This window comes from Globicephala melas, chromosome X, assembly GCF_963455315.2.
Source record: "Globicephala melas chromosome X, mGloMel1.2, whole genome shotgun sequence".
Lineage (NCBI taxonomy): Eukaryota > Metazoa > Chordata > Mammalia > Artiodactyla > Delphinidae > Globicephala > Globicephala melas.
Genome location: NC_083335.1, coordinates 4908482 through 4926395, shown reverse-complemented (window position 1 = coordinate 4926395; position 17914 = coordinate 4908482). Strand labels below are relative to the sequence as shown.

Genomic DNA, 17914 nt, shown 5'->3' with positions numbered 1-17914 from the left:
AGTTCGTTTTATTTACAGAATGACAGACAAGACAGGGAAGCAAGAATTGGAACAACAATGACTTTTATTTTTCTATTTCTTCCCCCATCTATATCACTGCTAAGGACTTCCACATTTCCAGAGCAGTTCTGATTCCAATTCCCTGTTATCTTGTACACGGTCACAAAACGAACTGGGAGATTTCCCAACCTCTCTTACAAAACAGCAAAACTCTTGTTCTTGAACTGAATTAGTGCAAATACCTGTAGGATTAACGTCATACACAAAGTTAGACACTGAAGCTTGTTTAGTCTTCTATTCAAAGAACCAACATTTGAAAAATTCCTAAAGAAAACAGACATGGAAGTCCATGTCAACATACACAACAGGAACCCAAAATGCTGCACACCGGCTTCCCCCAACTCGCCCGGCTCTCACTGCTTAGAAGGCTGACCGCTCCCTCTTCAAACTCAGAGTGAAGGAGCAGCCCCCCTTCCTGCCCCACGGGAGAAGCTGCTGGACGTGGGACTGGCTGCTGCACTGGCTCAGGCTCCCTCTTCCTCATCGCTCACACTCCCTGCAGACACGGATGGGAAGAACCTGGGAGCCATGCTATTGCTCCTGAGCAGATGCTGCAGGACCTGACACTCGCTGGCCTCCGCGTAGGCCCGGGGACCCCACAGGAACTCGTAGCGGGCAGGGTCGCTGTGGGGCACCTGCCGGTACTTCAGGTAGCCCGTCTGCACCCACACTTCGGTGAGCAGCTCCCTCCCGCCACAAAACCCCAGGGTGCCTAGCTTTCCCCACACCTCCTCCTCAGGGACGCGGTCACCGAACAGGGTGACCATGGTCAGGACCAGCAGAGGGAGGCTGGCCTCGGGCGTGCGCTGCCAGTCGCTCAGCACTGCATCCCAGGTGAGGCCCAGGGTGGGGACCAGGACGTAGGTGCGCTCGCGGGGGTCCACCACCTTCACGTCCACGCCAAACAGCAGCTGCAGGCACTCGCAAACGAGGCGGAGGACCACGGGGAAGTGGTCCCGATGCTCCCGGACGACCGTACTCAGCATCTCCGCCTCGGAGGTCGGCTCCCCGGTACGAAACTTGAGGAGCAGGAACCCCACCAGGTCAGCCATCAGCGCAACAAGTGCCTCGCGGGACAAGGGCTCGGCATAGGCGGAGAAGGAGGGGGCGCCAGGGGAGGCGGAGGACGAGGGGGATGCGGCCTCCTCCCCCGCAGCCCCCAGCAGCGGCGCCTCCACAGGACCCTGGGCCGGGACTGGGGCCTCAAGGTCGGCCTCAGGCTGGCGGAGCTCACTCATCTCGACCAGGGGCCTGATCACTGGGGTCGGGCCGCCCACGGGAGTGTGGGCAGGGGACCTCGTACCTGGGGTAGAGAGGGGGTGTGAGCGGCCTCGGCGGAGAAAGGCACCCTGGGCAGCCCTGACAAAGGCCACTTACAGGTCTCGTCTCAAGGGCTGCCCTCGGGCCTCACAGGGGCGCTCCTCCCGGGTGGCCTGTCCCCTGCCAACCTGAAGAAGGAAGTGAAGGGGCTCCTCAGGGTGCAGCCAGCACGGCCCCAGGTTCTGGGGCTGACAGGGCGGTGGGGTGACTTGGGTGTTGTGGGGTCCCCTCTGTTCTGGGAGGGGGAGCCCCTGGGTACACACTCAGGGCACGCACCTCCCCTTGGCTCCTGGCGCTGCCTGGGCCTCCTCTGCTCTGTGCCCTGAGGACACGGTCCTCAGACCTGGGCCTTCGCCTCCCGGGTCCTGGAGCCCCTGTAAGAGGAATGGAGGGCGCACCTCTTGTGTACACTGTGGCACAGCTCTGGGCCTCGGTGCTGGTAGGAGGATTGGGCCGGACTCTGTGAGGTCCCCCCAGTTCTGAGTTCTGGGGTGGGTGGTCCCCTCGGGGTCGCTCGTCGTGCTCACTGTTCCCCTTAAGGGCCTGGACCCTCCCCTTTGCAGGCCGGAAGGGAAACTCAGAACAGGACCCCGAATCTGAACAGAAAGCAGTGAGGGGGCCCCACAGGTGGCCGCACCTGCCCAGGGCCTCCCGAGGGTCCTAGGATGGGGAGATGCTGGGTCCTCACCTCCTCCTCACATCCTGCCTGGCCTCCCAGCGCTGACCACAGGGGCAGGTTTCTGTTGAGGCCCCTGTTCCAGGGCTGGGGGTCTGCTCAGTCCTCCCTCGGGGTCCTGGGAGTCCACCCTCTGCGGACCTGAAGGCTCACCCCTCACACCAAACACCTGACCTCCTGAGGACCCCGACCCAGAGGTCAGGAAACATCTCATCTGCTGACCGTGCTCTGGCGCCTCCAAGGCCCCCGTGGAAGGGCAAAGGATCCCTCCCTGTGTTGGGGTCTAACGTCCTCAGTCCTTCCTTCCTCGCGTGCAGGCTGGACTCTGGGCAGGACCTGGGATTGTCCCGTCTGCCAGTGTGAGTCCCTGCTCCTTATACCAGGTCTCCAGTCTCTCTGAGACCCTGACGTCAGGACGTCAGGACAGGCCTACCGTGCTCATCCCACCCCGGGGCCTCCCACGGCCACCTGCAAGGGCGGTGATATGGTGGGTCCCTTTTGTCCTCCCTCAGGGTCCCCTCAGTCCTGCCTAAGGGCCCTAATCTTAGTCCACCAGGGACCTGACATTTTACCCTCTGCCCTCATGAGACCCCGCCCCTTATCCCAGGTCCCCAGCTTCTCTGAGACCCGGATGTCAGGAAGTGCTGCACGTGACGGCCTCCCAGGGCCAACTCAGTTCTGGGATGCAGGCTGCCCTCAGTACTCCCTCAGGGACCTCACCTTGACTCCACACAGGACCTGGGATTCTCCGCAGTGCCCACCAGACACCCCGCCCCTTATACCCCCTCTGCAGCCTCTCTGATACCCCGCCCCGTGCTCCCCCTCTCCAGGGTGTCTGAGACCCGGATGTCAGGAAGTGCTGCACCTGTTCATCCCGCCCTATGGCTGGAAGGGCCAACTCGGTCCTGGGATCCAGGTTCCCCTCAGTCCACACTCAGGGCTCTCACCCTGACTCTACATAAGACCTGGGATTCTCTCCTGTGCCCGCCTAGGATCCCGCCCCTTATACCCCCTTCCCAGCCTCTCTGAGACTCCGCCCCGTACTACCCCTCCCCAGCGTCTCTGAGACCCGGATGTCAGGAAGTGCTGTACCTGCTCATTCTGCCCTATGGCCTCCCAGGGCCAACTCTGTTCTGGGGTCCAGGCTCCCCTCAGTCCTCCCTCAGGGCCCTCACCTTGACTCCACGGAGGACCTGGGATTCTCTCCCGTGCCCAACAGACACCCCGACCCTTATACCCCCTCCCTAGCCTCTCTGAGACCCCGCCCCGTACTCCCCTCGCCACCGTCTCTGAGACCCGGATGTCAGGAAGTGCTGCACGTGCTCATCCCGCCCTATGGCCTCCCAGGGCCAACTCTGTTCTGGGGTCCAGGCTCCCCTCAGTCCTGTCTCAGGGCCCTCACCTTGGCTCAACGAAGGACCTGGGATTCACTCCCGTGCTCACCAGACACCCCGACCCTTATACCCCCTCCCTAGCCTCTCTGAGACCCCGCCCCGTACTCCCCTCCCCAGCGTCTCTGAGACCCGGATGTCAGGAAGTGCTGCACGTGCTCATCCCGCCCTTTGGCCTCCCAGGGCCAACTCTGTTCTGGGGTCCAGGCTCCCCTCAGTCCTCCCTCAGGGCCCTCACCTTGACTCCACGGAGGACCTGGGATTCTCTCCCGTGCCCCCCAGACACCCCGACCCTTATTCCCCCTCCCTAGCCTCTCTGAGACCCCGCCCCGTGCTCCCCCTCCCCAGCGTCTCTGAGACCCGGATGTCAGGAAGTGCTGTACGTGCTCATTCTGCCCTATGGCCTCCCAGGGCCAACTCTGTTCTGGGGTCCAGGCTCCCCTCAGTCCTCCCTCAGGCCCTGGGAAGTGATTAGCCCATGAGGGGGGAGCCCTCATGAATGAGATTACCTCCCTTTTAAAAGAGGCCCCAGACGGCTGCCTCATCCTCTTGTGCCATGTGAGAAGATGGCTAGTTGATACAGCTAGACAAGAAACCAGTCCATATAAAGAAGAGCTTTATTACTATTATTTATTACTCAGCCGTACAAAGGAACGAAATTGGGTCATTTGTAGAGCTGTGGATGGATCTAGAGACTGTCATACAGAGTGAAGGAAGTCAGAAAGAGAGAAACAAATATCGTGTATTAATGCACATATGTGGAACCTAGATAAATGGTACAGATGAACCTGTTTGCAGGGCAGAAATAGAGACACAGATGTAGAGCACAAACATATGGGCACCAAGGTGAGAAAATGGTGGGGGCGGGCGGGGGGTGTGATGAATTGGGAGATTGGGATTGACATATGTACGCTAATATGTATAAAATGGGTAACTCATAAGAACCTGCTGTATAAAAAAATACATAAAATAAAATTCAAAACAAACCAAAGAAATAAGAATAGGTTTATGACATTATCAATCACAGTAGAAAACCACCTGTAAAGACAAATGGACGTACTTGCCACAACGGGCTCTGCATCGCCAAGTTCGCTCCCCCAACTCCGCAGCCTCGCAGGAGGCCTTCCTATTGGTGGAAGGCCAATGGGCGTGTCTTTTGCTTCCGGAGGCGCCAAGCCTTGGGACCTCAGGCCCTCAGTGCGCATGGCTACTGCTGCTTCCGTAGCAGAGCGCCTCCTCACGTGCTCTTCTGATCCAACCAGTTTCTCGGTAAAGAGACGTCTAGAACTTTCTCCCTCATCTTCCTGGGGCTTCCGGGAGCACCCGGAAGCCCACGTGGCGTTCGCACAGAGTGCCTGGGACAGTCGGCGGCACAGTTCCTGGCTGCTCTGCTGAGACGAGCTCTTCAGCCCCTCGTGAGCGGGACTCCGGAGCCATCCACAGAGCCAGAGCGAGTCAGGAGACAGGCGGGGGCTTTGCCGGGGGCTGGACTCCGCAGGTACCGGGGGCCCCGGGAAGGAGTGGAGGTCGGGGGAGGGCTACGGGCTGCTCGGTTGGGAGTGGGGGAGCGGCGGCGGAGGGTAGCGGGCTGAAGGGGGGCTGAGGGAAGGGTCCCCCAGTGAGCGGGTCAGAGGGGAGGACCGCTGGCTTCTGGGGTGGCTGGTGGGGGGCGTTCTGGAGTCGGGGTGCAGAGGGTGGGGCTAATGGCTAAGCGTGGGGGGGGCCTGAGCGGAGGGCTTCCTGCTGGTCGGGTGGGGCCGGCCTTGGGGGCCAGAGGAGAGGACGACTGGCTGCGGGGGTGGGGAGGACGGGACGGGACGGGACGGGACGGGCCCCACCCCCGGGGCCGAGACGGGAGGGGAGGGCTAACGGCTGCTGCGTGTGGCGGGAGGAAGGCTGAGGCGGGGGTCGATGGGGAGGACTCCCGGGCGCGGGTGCGGTAGGCGTTAGGGGAGCTCCCGCCGGGGCGGGGCGTGGGGGGGGGGAGGACGCTCGTGGCAGTTAGGGGGCTCCGGCTCCCGGGTGGGCGGGGGCAAGACGGGTGGGCTCTGCGTCTGGGGTACGAGAAGCGAGAGCCCCTGGCGCTGAGTGTGCTCGGGGGAGGACTCCCCGGTGTGGGGAGGTGAGAGAGGCAGTCTGACCTCTACGCATGGCGGGGCGCCCGGCTTCCGGGGCCCAGAGCGGAGCGCCACCAGCTGGTGGGTGGGGGAGGGTGTATGGAGGGGATGCAGTGCGAGGGGTCGGGGAGGAGCCGCCTGGCCACGGGGGCGGGGGGGGGGCGTAAGTGAAGCTGAGAGGGGGAGGCGCTGGGGCTGCTGTGATCTGGTGGAGGCTGTTGGCCATGGCAGATGGATTTGTGGGGGTCCAGGGAGGGGCTCTGGCCCACTGCATTAGGCATCGAGAGCTTCAGGTCGCCTCTGTCCGGGTGGCACAGGAATTGCAGAGGTGGGTGGGCAGGGCAAGACCCTGGCCTCCACACAGAGTACACAGATTCTTTACGAGGGTGCTTTGCACATTCACCCGGACACGCCATACCAGAGTTGTAAAACAGTCTCCATAAATTTAGCAGTATTGCAAGTTTCCATGATAAGTTTTCTCATCACGGGGGAATTTTATTTGATGGTACTAATGATAATATATCTTCAAATATTGGGAAACCCATGGATCAAAGAGAAAAATCACAGGGGGACTTAGAAAATATTTCCAAGTGAATACTAAAAAAGCACAACTTACCAAAATTAGTGGGAGGCAGCAAAAAGCGACAGGAGGAAACTGTATTCCTCTAAATGCTTCTGTTAGAAAAGAGTCAGGACATAAAATCAGTGAGCCAACAGTCCATTGAGAGATGCTAGAAGAAGAAGAGCAAAGGAAACATAAAATGAAGTAATAAGAGAGCTAAGAGAGGAAATCAGTGATAGAAAGCAAATTATGGACACGGTGAACGAAGCCATGCGCTTCTTTCAAAAGAGCAAGGAAACCGAGCAAGTCCTAGAACGATGAATCACGGAAACGTAGAAAGAACGCTGATCCCCAATATGAGGAATGAAAGAGGGCCAACGTTACGGATCAGATGTACATTAACAAAGAGGATATAGGGGAATATTATGGGACATTATGGAAATGTTTATGCTAACAAATTGGAAGACTTGAAAAATTCCTTGGGAAAAAGGCAGCTTCCTAAAACTGAGGCCAGAAATGTAGAAAAGGTGACGAGCCTTCTATCTGTCTTTTTTAAAAAAATTATTTTATTTTACTTTATTATTGTTTCTTGAGTCGTACGCAACAAGTGCTCTTTTGTTATTATTTTTAAATTTTATTTTTACTTTTGGCTGCGTTGGGTCTTTGTTGCTGCGCGCGGGCTTTCTCTAGGTGCAGCGAGCGGGGGCTACTCTTCGTTGCGGTGCGCAGGCCTCTCATTACGGTGGCTTCTCTTGTTGCAGAGCACGGGCTCCAGGCATGTGGGCTTCAGTAGTTGTGTCACGTGGACTCAGTAGTTGTGGCTCGTGGGCTCTAGAGCGCTGGGGTCAGTGGTTGTGGCGCGTGGGGTTAGTTGCTCCGCGGCTTGTGGGATCTTCCCGGACCGGGGATCGAACCTGTGTCCCCTGCACTGGCAGGTGGATTCTTAACCACTGAGCCACCAGGGAAGTCCCTAGCCTTCTATCTTGTAAATAAATGTAATTTATAAAAAAAGTTTCCTAAAGTCAAACAAACCAAACAGGGCAGGGAGGTGCTCCAGGCTGCTGCTGTGAGGGGCACTAGGGTGGGCTGTGTGGCACAAACATGATTCTCTCCTCTTTGCACCCACAGGCCGATTCCCACACTTCAACAGCCTGTGCACACCTGTTTGATCGCTTCCCCCCACCCTCAGGTCCTCGAAGATGGCGATGGCTCTGGCGGTATTGCGGGACTGGTGCAGGTCGATGGGCGTGAATGCTCAGCGATCTCTGCTCATCCTGGGAATCCCAGATGACTGCAAAGACCAGGAATTCCAGGAGGTTGTGCAGGCTGCCCTGCGTTCCCTGGGCAGGTACCGAGTGCTGGGCAAGGTCTACAGAAAGGAGCTGGGGTCGAGTGTTGCCCTGGTCGAGTTTGCTGAGTGTTTAAATCGAAGCTTGCTCCCCCGCCAAATACCAGGCAAGGGAGGGCCCTGGACTGTGGTCTGCCTGCCCCAGGCCCCTGATGCTGATTCACAGGATAGACCCAATTGCCCTGCGCAGCCCCAGGGACAAGCAGTGGTTGGCAGGGCGGGTGAGGCAGGAACTGCAGGTCACTCAGGAACTGCAGGGGAGGAGGAAGCTGCAGGGGAGGCGGGAGTCGCAGGTATGGAGGGAGACACAGGTGAGGAGGAAGCCTTAGGTGAGGAGGGAGCTGAAGGGGAGGAGGGAGCTGAAGGTGAGGAGGGAGCTGAAGGTGAGGCGGGAGCTTCAGGTGAGGAGGGAGCTGAAGGTGAGGAGGGAGCTGCAGGTGAGGAGGGAGCTGAAGGTGAGGCGGGAGCTTCAGGTGAGGAGGGAGCTGAATGTGAGGAGGGAGCTGCAGGTGAGGAGGGAGCTGAAGGTGAGGAGGGAGGTGCAGGTGAGAAGGGAGCTGCAGGTGAGGAGGGAGATGAAGGTGAGGAGGGAGCTGCAGGTGAGAAGGGAGCTGCAGGCGAGGAGGGAGCTGAAGGTGAGGAGGGAGCTGCAGGTGAGGAGGGAGCCTCAGGTGAGGCAGGAGCCGCAGGTGAGGAGGGAGCCTCAGATGAGGCGGGAGCTGCAGGCGAGGAAGGAGCTGCAGGTGAAGCAGGAGATGAAGGTGAAGCAGGAGCTGAGTCAGATGAGGAAGGAGCTGCAAGTGCGGAAGGAACTGAGGGTGAAGCAGGAGCTGAGGGTCAAGCAGGAGCTGAAGGTGAAGCAGGAGCTGAGTCAGATGAGGAAGGAGCTGCAGGTGACGACGGAACCTCAGGTGAGGCAGGAGCTGCAGGTGAGGCAGGAGCTGCAGGTGAGGAAGGAGCTGCAGGTGAAGCAGGAGATGAAGGTGAAGCAGGAGCTGAGTCAGATGAGGAAGGAGCTGCAGGTGAGGAGGGAGCTGAAGGTGAGGAGGGAGCTGAAGGTGAGGAGGGAGCTGCAGGTGAGGAGGGAGCTGCAGGTGCGGAAGGAGCTGAGGGTGAAGCAGGAGCTGAGGGTCAAGCAGGAGCTGAAGGTCAAGCAGGAGCTGAGTCAGATGAGGAAGGAGCTGCAGGTTACAGAAATGTTGCAGGCGTGGCAGGACTTCTGAGTATGGCAGGACCCACGGGCGGGGCAACGGCTGCGCCTGAGGAAGCAGTTGTGACAGCGGCAGGCGCCATGGGTGAGGCAGGGCCCGGGACCCAGCAGTGGAGGCAGGCCTCGCAGCCCGTGCTGGACAGCATGGGCTACCAGGAGCTGGGAACCTTCTCTGGGATGGAAGAGCCGGGCCACGGGGAAGGGTCCTCTGAGAGCTGGCTGGAGCAGGCCAGCCACACGCTGCACCTGTGGCGCCACGTGTCTGAGAGGGAGAGGAGGAGGAGGCTGGTGGAGAGCTTGCGCGGCCCCGCGCTGGACCTCCTGCGCGGCCTCCTGGCGGAAGATCCCGAGCTGGCTGCCCAGGACTGCCTGGCCGCGCTGGTGCAGGTGTTTGGGAACAAGGACCCCCGGGGGAGTGCTCGGCTGAAGTTCGTGACCTGTGCCCAGCGGCCCCAGGAGACTCTCTCTGCGTACGTGATGCGCCTGGAAGGCCTGCTGCAGTCGGCCCTGGAGAAGGGGGCCATCCACCCGGCCATGGCGGACCAGGCGCGCGCCCGGCAGGTGCTGATGCGGGCCCGGCTGAACGACACGCTCCGGGACACGCTGAGGAGGAGGCGGCTGATGAGGAGGCCTCCCGGCTTTGCGGAGATGCTGCGGCTCATCCAGAAGACCGAGGCCTGGGACGCCGACCCGGCTAGCAGGGAGCACTTCCCAGGGCAGGAAGAGGCCCGTGTGGACGTTGGAGTCCTGGCAGCAGCCGCCCAGGCCGCCCCGGCCCATGAGGCCATCACCGCAGGCACCACTGCACATGGCACCAAGGCCTCCCCGGCCGGTGAAGATAGCACCGCCCAGGCCGCCCGTTCCAAGGAAGGGCGCGCCGAGGACCACCCGGCACGTGAGGAGGCCAGTGCGGCAGTTGCCGGCACTGCCCAGGCTGGCGAGGCGGCCCCTGAAGACCATGGTGCCACCAGGGCAGCCCCTGAAGACCATGGTGCCGCCAGGGCAGCCCCTGGCCCTGGGGAGACCAGCAAGGCGTCCACGGCCACTCAGGAAGATGGAAGTGCTGCCGCCCCTGCGGGCCTAGGTCAGGCAGGACCCTCAGATGCCCCCGGGGTCCCCATGCCTGGCCGGATGGGCAGTGCTTCCCCGGTGGCCCCAGGAGGTCCTGGCTGGGAGCCAGAGGGCCTCGCCCAGGCAGGAGGCCAGGAGGCCGAGGAGGGGCTCAAGCCCATCCCAGAAGAGCCGGGAAATGAGGACGGGGCTGCAGAGATGAGCCCCCCGGGGTCCACCTCGGGCCAGTAGGCTCAGCAGGCCCCAGGGCCCCCACGCTTGGAGGCAGGGGGAGGCCAGGCCTGGCAGCCTACTGGCCCCATATTAGGGGCCACTCCAGGTGCCTGGGCCTCCCTCCTGAGAGGGGACCCCTATTCATCATCCCCTGGGGCAGGTTGCTCCCTGTACTGGCAAGCCCAAATGTGTCCCTGTAGGCCCCAGAGGGACCCAGGTGTCAAGGAACCCCCCAGCCCCCGCTCCCCTCCCACCAACACACACACCCTAGCCATCGTGCCCCCGCAGAGCCCTGAGGTGCGCCACGTGCCAGCCAAGGCTCTGGTCTCTGTGGGCCAGTGTCGTGAGCTCAACGTGTGCTTTCTGGGCATAGATTCAGGCCCAGCGCTGCCTGTTGTTGTGGAAATGTGCATGTGTTCTCCTCTGAGCAGTTCCCCCAAGCCCTGCGCGGCGTGGAGACCCCGAGCCCAGTCCCAGGAGCCGGCGGGAAGGACGGGATGGACGAGGTCACAGCCAGCGCCCACCCCAGGACCTGGGATCCCACCTGCGACCTTCGGAAGGAAGACCTTGACCGGGGCTGCAGGAGGTCTGCGGGAGGCCCCCCAGGGCTTGTGTTCTGCTGGGCCACCCCGTTGTTCCTCGGGACTCCACGTCCCCGGCTCGGTGGCGTGCGCCCTGCTGTGGGACTGTCCTGTGCCCGCCGTAGGGCAGGGCCAGGCCCCGGGCATGTGGGCCAGAAATGGAGGGTCTGCCCTGGGGGGAGCGGGCATGGCCGGCGCCCATCTTCCTGGCGAGAGGCCACCCGCGGGGCCCTCAGGAAGGGAGACTGTGGGGAGATGGAGGGCCGCCGGGTGGGGTGTAGCGGAGGCACCTTTTTGAGGACCCTGGGTGGGGCCGGGACCCGTGAGCTCCGGTGGCCGTTAGAAGTTCCTCTGTGTGTTGTTATGCCCTGTGTTCAATGGTTTCAGTCAATGTTTCTCTTTAATAAATTTCCCTGAACGTTTCATCTGAGTCTGGCCTCTGCTGTGGGTAATGGAGGGAAAGGGCTGCTGCGGGTGAGGGCGGGGGTCCAGAGTCCGATTCCTGCTCAGCACCCATGGGACACCTCTCCAGGGAGAGGGTAAGGTAGGCACTTTGCAGACCCAGACATCATGAGGGTTTTTCTTCCAGTTCATAGGTGAATTGTAATGTTTTAGCGCCCTTGACCGTGGGCCGCGTCTCGGGCGATGCTCGTGCTTGAAATCATGGGTGCTGTGCACGGCCCGGAAGGCCAGGGGACACACAGGAGGACTTCTGACCTCGTGGGTCACACGTGGGTCCATGCACGTCTGCCTGGCCCGGGGGCTCCGGGACCAGAAGGCCGTGGCCGGTTTGCACGAGCGCTCGGCCTGTGGCTCTGCACCCGTGCACGAGTGTCTTCGTGCCCCCTGCGATGACGGGCGTGAAGCAGGAGGCTGACATGCTGACGGGCCTGCCCTTTATGATGTCACTTCCTGGCTGGGCTGTGCTGTCACCCCCGAGCAACCGGAGCACTTCTGTGAGGGGCTGAGCGGGAGTGTGAGCCCAGGGTGCTGCCGGCAGCGCTGCACTGTCCCATTTACGTGGCGGAGGGGCACGCCGCGCTCCGCATGGCTGCGGACGAGAAGGGCCCCGCCGCGGGCAGGGCGCCCGGCTTCGGCGAGGCGCCTCTTCCTCCCGACACAGCGGCTCCGGCCCTCGGCTCAGGGAGCTGCACCCCCCAGTCCCTCGCCCTGGACCAGCCCGTGCCCGCGGGGCACCCCGACCTCAGGCTGCTGCCTGGAGAAGCCGCTTTCCAGGATTTGACGGAAGAGCCTTTGTTGAAAAGGCCTCGCACCGCCTGCGAGGCCGTGTGGGAAGGCAGCCTGCTCTTCCACCCCTTTCCCAGGAAGTTGTGGACGAACGTCCACAGCAGTCGCTTTGCATCCATTGGGTGGAATGAAGACGGGACTTGCATAGGCGTCAACAGGCCGCTGTTTCAAAAGGAGGTTTTGGACAGGGGCGGCCTAGACAAGGTGTTCAAGACAGAACGTGTGGAGAGCTTCATCCGCCAGCTTAACCGCTATGGATTCAGCAAAGTGTACCAGGACATGCACACGTCCCTCTGCGTGACCAACCTGTCCACGAAGGAGCGGCCCGCCCACGTCCTGAGCGAGGTAAGGAGGGCGGGGGACGGCGGGGGAGGAGCCCTCTCCAGGGGCTGAGCCGCTGGGCCCGGGGGTGGGGGGCGGGTGCCAACCCCGGGGCCGCCTGGGACGGCGGCAGGCGTGTCGGGAGAGCTTCCTTTAAAGGTGGTACTTGGGCACCGGCGTGACGGCCGGAGCTGGCAGTGCCACGCGCTGTGTTGGGACGTTGTTATGGGGGGACCCGAAGCGTTCTCAGCACAAGGACGTCACTTCTCTCCTTCCTCCTTTTCCCTTTGGTGTGTCTGTGTGAGGTGATGCGTGTGAACTGGACCCCCTGTGGTGATCATTTCACAGCACACGCGGGCAAGGCGTCATCCTGTACTCCTGACACGTGGGCAGTGCCGCTCGTGCCTGACACGCAGTCACAGCGGGGGACAAGAGGACACTGCTGCAACGCTGGCCCTTCCCGTCCTCCTGCTCGGGGACAGTGGCCCGCCGGGGGGAGGGGGGAGGTCTGTGTGCCCCCTTGACTCCCATAGCTCCAGAGCATCACTTGAGTGGGGGCGCAGGTCCTTTCCTGGGAAGCAGTCAGCGTCCCCGGTCTGGCCCCTGGAGGTGCTGGCCAGGGAGCGATTCGGACACTTCCTCAGAAAGCTACCGAACCTTGTTGCAGTCTCGTACCTGCAAACGCCAAGTCCCCTTTCGTGGGCCTTGTACTCGTCCTAAGGGGCCATTTTCAGTCATTTTCCAAGGGCGAAAGGTGATGGTGAGTGAGCGAGTCTCGGGGATGTCAAAGCTGGGGCACAGCGTCCTGCTGGGACCGGGTCCCGCTTTCTCCAAAGAGGCCCTGGGTCGGCTGGGGGAGGGCGCCCAGGGGCCCAGCCAGGCGGCTGCTGCTTGCGAGCAACTCTTTTGTGACTCGGGGTTTCCTTTTCTCTCTCAACCGCGACCTCAGTTACACTTCTACCACAGTCCCCTGTTTCAGAGAGACTGCCCGCACCTCCTGGTGAGGATGAAGCCGAGAGTGCACACTAAACCAGCATCCGGGCAGGTGGACGGCGAGCCGGCAGCCCCGGGGCACCTCCCGGCGCCCAGCACCGCGGAGCCGCAGGACGGCCTCCCACCGTCTCCTGAGCACATCCAGGGGACCCCGAGCTACCCGCAACTCGACCATGCCTCCGCCCTGGCCAGGACTGACTGTGTCGCTCCGGCCCCTCCTTGGACAGCAGCGGAGCCCCCCGCGCCAGATCCCAACGTGCAGGTTCTGGTCCCTCTAGTCCCTGTCCTGGCAGGGGTGGCCCAGCCAGCCGAGGTCCCCTGGCTCTGCTGCGCCTGGCCTCCCGCCCAGATGAGTCCTCCCTGGCCCATGCCGGGCCTGGCCGCCGCACCCCCCCAAGTCCTCAGCCTTCCCCCCCACCGCGCAGCTCCCGGGGGCCGCGCTGCTGCCTCTTGCGCACCCTGGATGCCCGAGGTGGCCGCCAGGCCTGCCGCCTCCCTGACCTTGATCCGTCGGCCGCTGAGCCACTTCTGCCATCGCTGCGTGGGCTCCCGCTCTTTCCTGGAATACCCGACCCCTCCAGGCAGACCCACAGAGGACCCTGACCAGGCAGACCCTGCAGACACACGGAGGTGGTAACGCGGCCAGAACCTTGCAGGGCAGTAAAGAGCACGGGGACATGAGAGCGATGTTCCACCCAACACGTGTTTGGCGCCTCCGTCCTGGGTGTGGCTGAGCAGTTGAGTCCCCTCAGCAGGAAACAATGACAGGTGACAGCCCACCCCCGGCCCAGTGCGGGCACCTAGCAGACACCTGGAGAAGCCCCTCAGACGCCCTGTGCCCACCCACTAGAAAGACCCCTGAAGGTCTGGACAAGCACAAGGAAGGCCCTGGCACCCGCGGCTTCACAGTTGCGGGGGCATCGTGTCCAGCAGGGTCTTGATTTGACAGATGAGAAGAGCTCAGGCCTCCCCTGGTCAGAGGCCTGAAAAGAGCCCTTACTGTCCTGAGACGCACAGGTGTGGAGGTGACGGTCCCTGGCAGGGGCCTGCGGGTGTTCAGTTTGGGGGTGCTCTCTGGTGTCTGGACAGCAGGATTGAGGTTTGCTTTTCACTGTGGGTCCTGCGTCTGGAGACATTTTCCTGGTTCTCTTTTCCTTGCCTTTCGAGCTAAACACTTCAAGGGCGCCATGCTCCACCACCCTCTGGGCGCTGGGGTGTCGCGCTTATACCGCGAGTCCTTGTGGTCAGCGCCCAGTGATGTGTACAGAGCACTGAAGGCCAGGGCGCACCCCCAGCTCACAGTTGCTGCCTCCACGTGTGGGGGATGGGCCGGGGGACCTGGCCAGGACTCTGTGGCTGTCACAGCGATAGGGCGACATCCCCTCCCAAACACTGCTAAGGAGGGGGCGGGGAGCGGGAATTGCCTGGAGTTCCAGGGGTTAGGACTCTATGCTTTCACTGCGGTGGCCCGGGTTCAATCCCTGGTCGGGGATCTAAGATCCCCCAAGCCTTGTGGGGTGGCCAGAAACACAGAAAAGAAAAAAAAAGGTGGGTTGGGGGAGGAGGGGAAGTAGACCCAAGGTACCAGGAATGATCCAAGCACCAGCAGCCAGAGGAGCCCCGGGTCTGCCCGGGTGAGGGGTGGTCCCATCTGCCGCTCCCGTCTGTCACAATGCAACAGCTAGTGCACGTCAGGGGGGTCTCTTGAGCAGCCCAACAGCAGCGCCCCAAGTGAACGATGCAAAAATGGACAGAGGGGACGGAAGAAACCGGTCTACAGTAGAAGTGGGAGACTTCGGTCCCCCCTGTGATGGATTCAAATGGATCCCCCAGCTCCCACCCCAACCATTAAGTCCACCTGTTGCAGTGCTAATCCCAAGGTGCATGTATTTGGAGATAGCACCCTTGGGGAAGTCAGTAAGGTTAAATGAGGTCACAAGGGTGGAACCCCAGTCCGACAAGAGCGGTGTCCTTTGGAAAGGAGGAAGAGACACCAAAGATCTCCCTCCCTCTCTCCCTCCCTCGCCCTCTCTTCCTCCCTCCCATCCTCCCTCTCTCTCTCTCTCTCCCCCTACCTTTCTCCCCCTCTCTCTTTCCCTCCCTCGCCCCCCTCCCTTTCTCTCTCTCCCTCCCTCCCTCTCTCCCTTTCACTCTCTCCCTCCCTCCCCCTCTCTCCCTCCCTCCCTCTTCCTCTCTCTCTTTCTCCCTCCTCCCCTTCTATGGCCCTGTCCATCCCTCTCTCTCCCTCCCTCCCTCCTTTCCTCCCTTTGTCTCTGCCCCTTTCTCTCCCTCCCTCCCTCTTTCTCTCTCTCTCCCTCCCTCCCTCTCTCTCCCTTTCACTCTCTCCTCCCTCCACCTCTCTCCCTCCTCCCTCCCTCCTTCCCTCCCTTTGTCTCTCCCCCTTTCCCTCCCTCCCTCCCTCTTTCTCTCTTGCTCTCTCTCTCTCTCTCTCCCTCCCTCCCTCTTTCTCTCTCTCCCTCCCTCCCTCTCTCTCCCTTTCACTCTCTCCCTCCCTCCACCTCTCTCCTACCCTCCCTCCTTCCCTCCCTTTGTCTCTCCCCCTTTCCCTCCCTCCCTCCCTCTTTCTCTCTCGCTCTCCCTCCCTCCCTCCCTACCCCCCCCCAACCTGTTCAGAGAAGCAGCCAAGTGAGGGACCAAGAGAAAACCAGCTGTCTGCGAGCCAGGAAGAGACGCCTTCCCTCACCTGAGACTGCACTTTCCAGCCAGTTGAGGTTGGACTTCTAGCCACCAGGACTGGCACCCAGTACATTTCTGTAGTTTTAGCCACCTCCTCTGTGGGACTTTGCTATGGCAGCTCTAAGCAGACTAACACAGCCTGCTTTCATTATGGGTACAGCGACCAGACAGCACCGCAGTAAGGGAATCACAGATTTGAACAGCACTGTACAAAGACTAGGTCTCATGACATGTGTAGACTATTAGCCCCAAGAACAGAGTAGACACGTGCTCGTCAAGCGTACCTAGAACGTTCTCCAGGGTACTCCACGCGTCAGGCCACACAGCATCCCTCAGTAAACTTAAGGGGATACAAACAAAAGGGCTGAAATCATACAAAGTATGTCCTCTGGCCAAAATAGAGTGAAATTAGACCTCAATAACAGAAGGAAATGTGGGAAATCTGCAAAGAGAGGGAAATTGAGCCGTGCGTCCTCAAATAACCGCATTAGTCTGGGACGATGCCAAATCCCACAGCACAGGATGAGGGGCTGAAACAGCAGACACAGATTCTCACGGTGGTTCCGACCAGGAGGCCGAGAGGGAGGGTCCAGCAGGGGTGGCTTGTACTGCGGCCGGTCTCCTTGGTTGCAGGTGGCGGTGCTCTTACCGCCCCTCACGTGGTCACCCTCTGTGCACGCACCCCCAGCTCCTGCCTTCTCTCCTTGCGTGTGCTGATCCGCTCTTCCCTCAAGGGCACCAGCCATCTTGGATTAGACCTCATCCTAATGGCCTCATTTCAACCTAAGAACCACTAACTCCAGTCACAGTGACATTCTGAGGTTCTAGGGGATTGGGGCTTCAACATGCAAATTTTGGGGGGACGCAGTTCAGTCCATAACAATAGCCCAGGGAACGTACAAGACATCACAAGGGAAACTAGAAAATACTTTGAAATGAAGAAAACACATACCAAAGGCCCCAGGACTTATGGCACGCGGCCAAAGAGGCACTTGGGACCTAAAGCTGCAAACACCCGTGTTCCAATGGAGGCGACACCTCAGATCAACCGCCTCATCTTGAACGGGGACAAGCGAGAAGACGAGGAAGGCGAGCCCAAGCATTCTGACAACAAATGTTCACGAGAAAAGAAAAACTGCGCTAATCCACGTACGCGGGGATCCCAAGACGTGCACTGGTCGGGAATCCTCACAACATGGGGGAGGGCGCATCCTTCTTACACACTCAGTAACAAGAGCTACAGCCACCGACCACTTCATTTGCACAGGCTTTTTACAAGCAGGTCACATCATGGGGAAACCCTCACCAATGCTTTTGCCTTGTACTGTTAGGAGGCCCATTTTACAGATGGAGAAATCGAGGCGTAGGGAGTCTCCATGATTTGATCAGCTTGTCACTAGAAGGACTCTTATTCAAGCTAAGCATCATATGCGTGCAAAGACCCATCCCCGCACTGGCCTGACCTGTCTCCCCAACAGTCAAGGGGGATTCAGCTGTCCTCCACGGGGTCCTACTACCTGACGCCTCAGGCCACATAATGGAGAAAACACAAGGAAGCCAGGCATTAGTGCCCCTGAGAGCCTGACACTGGATTCTGCCCACGTGGCCTCCCCAGCCCCATCAGGTCACCATCTCTCGTGAAAGGGACACGAGGGCCAGGGAGGAGGGTGAGGGTCTAGGACTGAGGGCGTGAGGATGGAGAAGGGTCCCGGACGTGGGGGTCCGAGGCACGGCCCTCTGAAGGCGGCTCCTATGCTCAGGCTTGGGCCCTGCTCTCTCCTTCCACTGCCCACTCTGCTCCCTTCTGTCCCAGCGGCGTGGTGGCCCCACGTTCTCCTGCAGGCTCACTTCCCCGGGCACACTGGCTGTCAGGCAGGCGGCAAGCCTGCATTCAAAGCACGGGGACCGCCGGGCTGGAGGACTCTCCGCATCCCCACGGGGCGTGAGTGTCTGTGCCCTTCAGGGCCCTGCGGATGCCCCTCCTCCTGGATGCTTGCTCACACGTGGCTTTACACCCTGCTGCTGTCTTGTGAATGGCACTTGGCTTCACACCCTGCATCCCGCCACCAACCCAGCCCTATCCCTGTGCCCAGCCCCAGCTCAGGG

The 17914-nt window shown here is 60.8% G+C and overlaps 3 protein-coding genes across 3 annotated transcripts; 2 read left to right on the top strand and 1 right to left on the bottom strand.

Annotated features, from left to right (window-relative positions):
• Positions 1-524: 524 nt before the first annotated feature.
• LOC132594492 (melanoma-associated antigen 8-like) lies at positions 525-1298 on the bottom strand. The gene has a single exon (XM_060292203.1). It carries the CDS (start codon positions 1296-1298, stop codon positions 525-527), a length of 774 nt encoding a protein of 257 aa, XP_060148186.1.
• Positions 1299-7325: 6027 nt separating this feature from the next.
• Positions 7326-9986, top strand: LOC115850811 (paraneoplastic antigen Ma6E-like). Its single transcript, XM_060293082.1, has 3 exons — positions 7326-7875; positions 8056-8292; positions 8497-9986. Exons 1-3 carry the CDS (start codon positions 7326-7328, stop codon positions 9984-9986), a joined length of 2277 nt encoding a protein of 758 aa, XP_060149065.1.
• Positions 9987-11288: 1302 nt separating this feature from the next.
• LOC132594591 (heat shock transcription factor, X-linked-like) lies at positions 11289-13748 on the top strand. The gene is made up of 3 exons (XM_060293000.1): positions 11289-11409; positions 11550-12142; positions 13098-13748. The coding sequence occupies exons 1-3, from the start codon at positions 11289-11291 to the stop codon at positions 13746-13748; spliced, it is 1365 nt and encodes a 454-aa protein (XP_060148983.1).
• The last annotated feature ends 4166 nt before the right edge of the window (positions 13749-17914 follow it).

Coding starts and splice junctions, on each gene's coding strand:
- LOC132594492 (XM_060292203.1), bottom strand. CDS start 1,298: ATGAGTGAGCTCCGCCAGCCTGAGGCCGACCTTGAGGCCCCAGTCCCG.
- LOC115850811 (XM_060293082.1), top strand. CDS start 7,326: ATGGCGATGGCTCTGGCGGTATTGCGGGACTGGTGCAGGTCGATGGGC. Junction 7,876..8,055: donor AGGTGAGGCGGGAGCTTCAG/GTGAGGAGGGAG, acceptor AGGGAGATGAAG/GTGAGGAGGGAGCTGCAGGT. Junction 8,293..8,496: donor AAGTGCGGAAGGAACTGAGG/GTGAAGCAGGAG, acceptor AAGGAGCTGCAG/GTGAGGAGGGAGCTGAAGGT.
- LOC132594591 (XM_060293000.1), top strand. CDS start 11,289: ATGCACGTCTGCCTGGCCCGGGGGCTCCGGGACCAGAAGGCCGTGGCC. Junction 11,410..11,549: donor TGCCCCCTGCGATGACGGGC/GTGAAGCAGGAG, acceptor TGCTGCCGGCAG/CGCTGCACTGTCCCATTTAC. Junction 12,143..13,097: donor CCGCCCACGTCCTGAGCGAG/GTAAGGAGGGCG, acceptor CCCCTGTTTCAG/AGAGACTGCCCGCACCTCCT.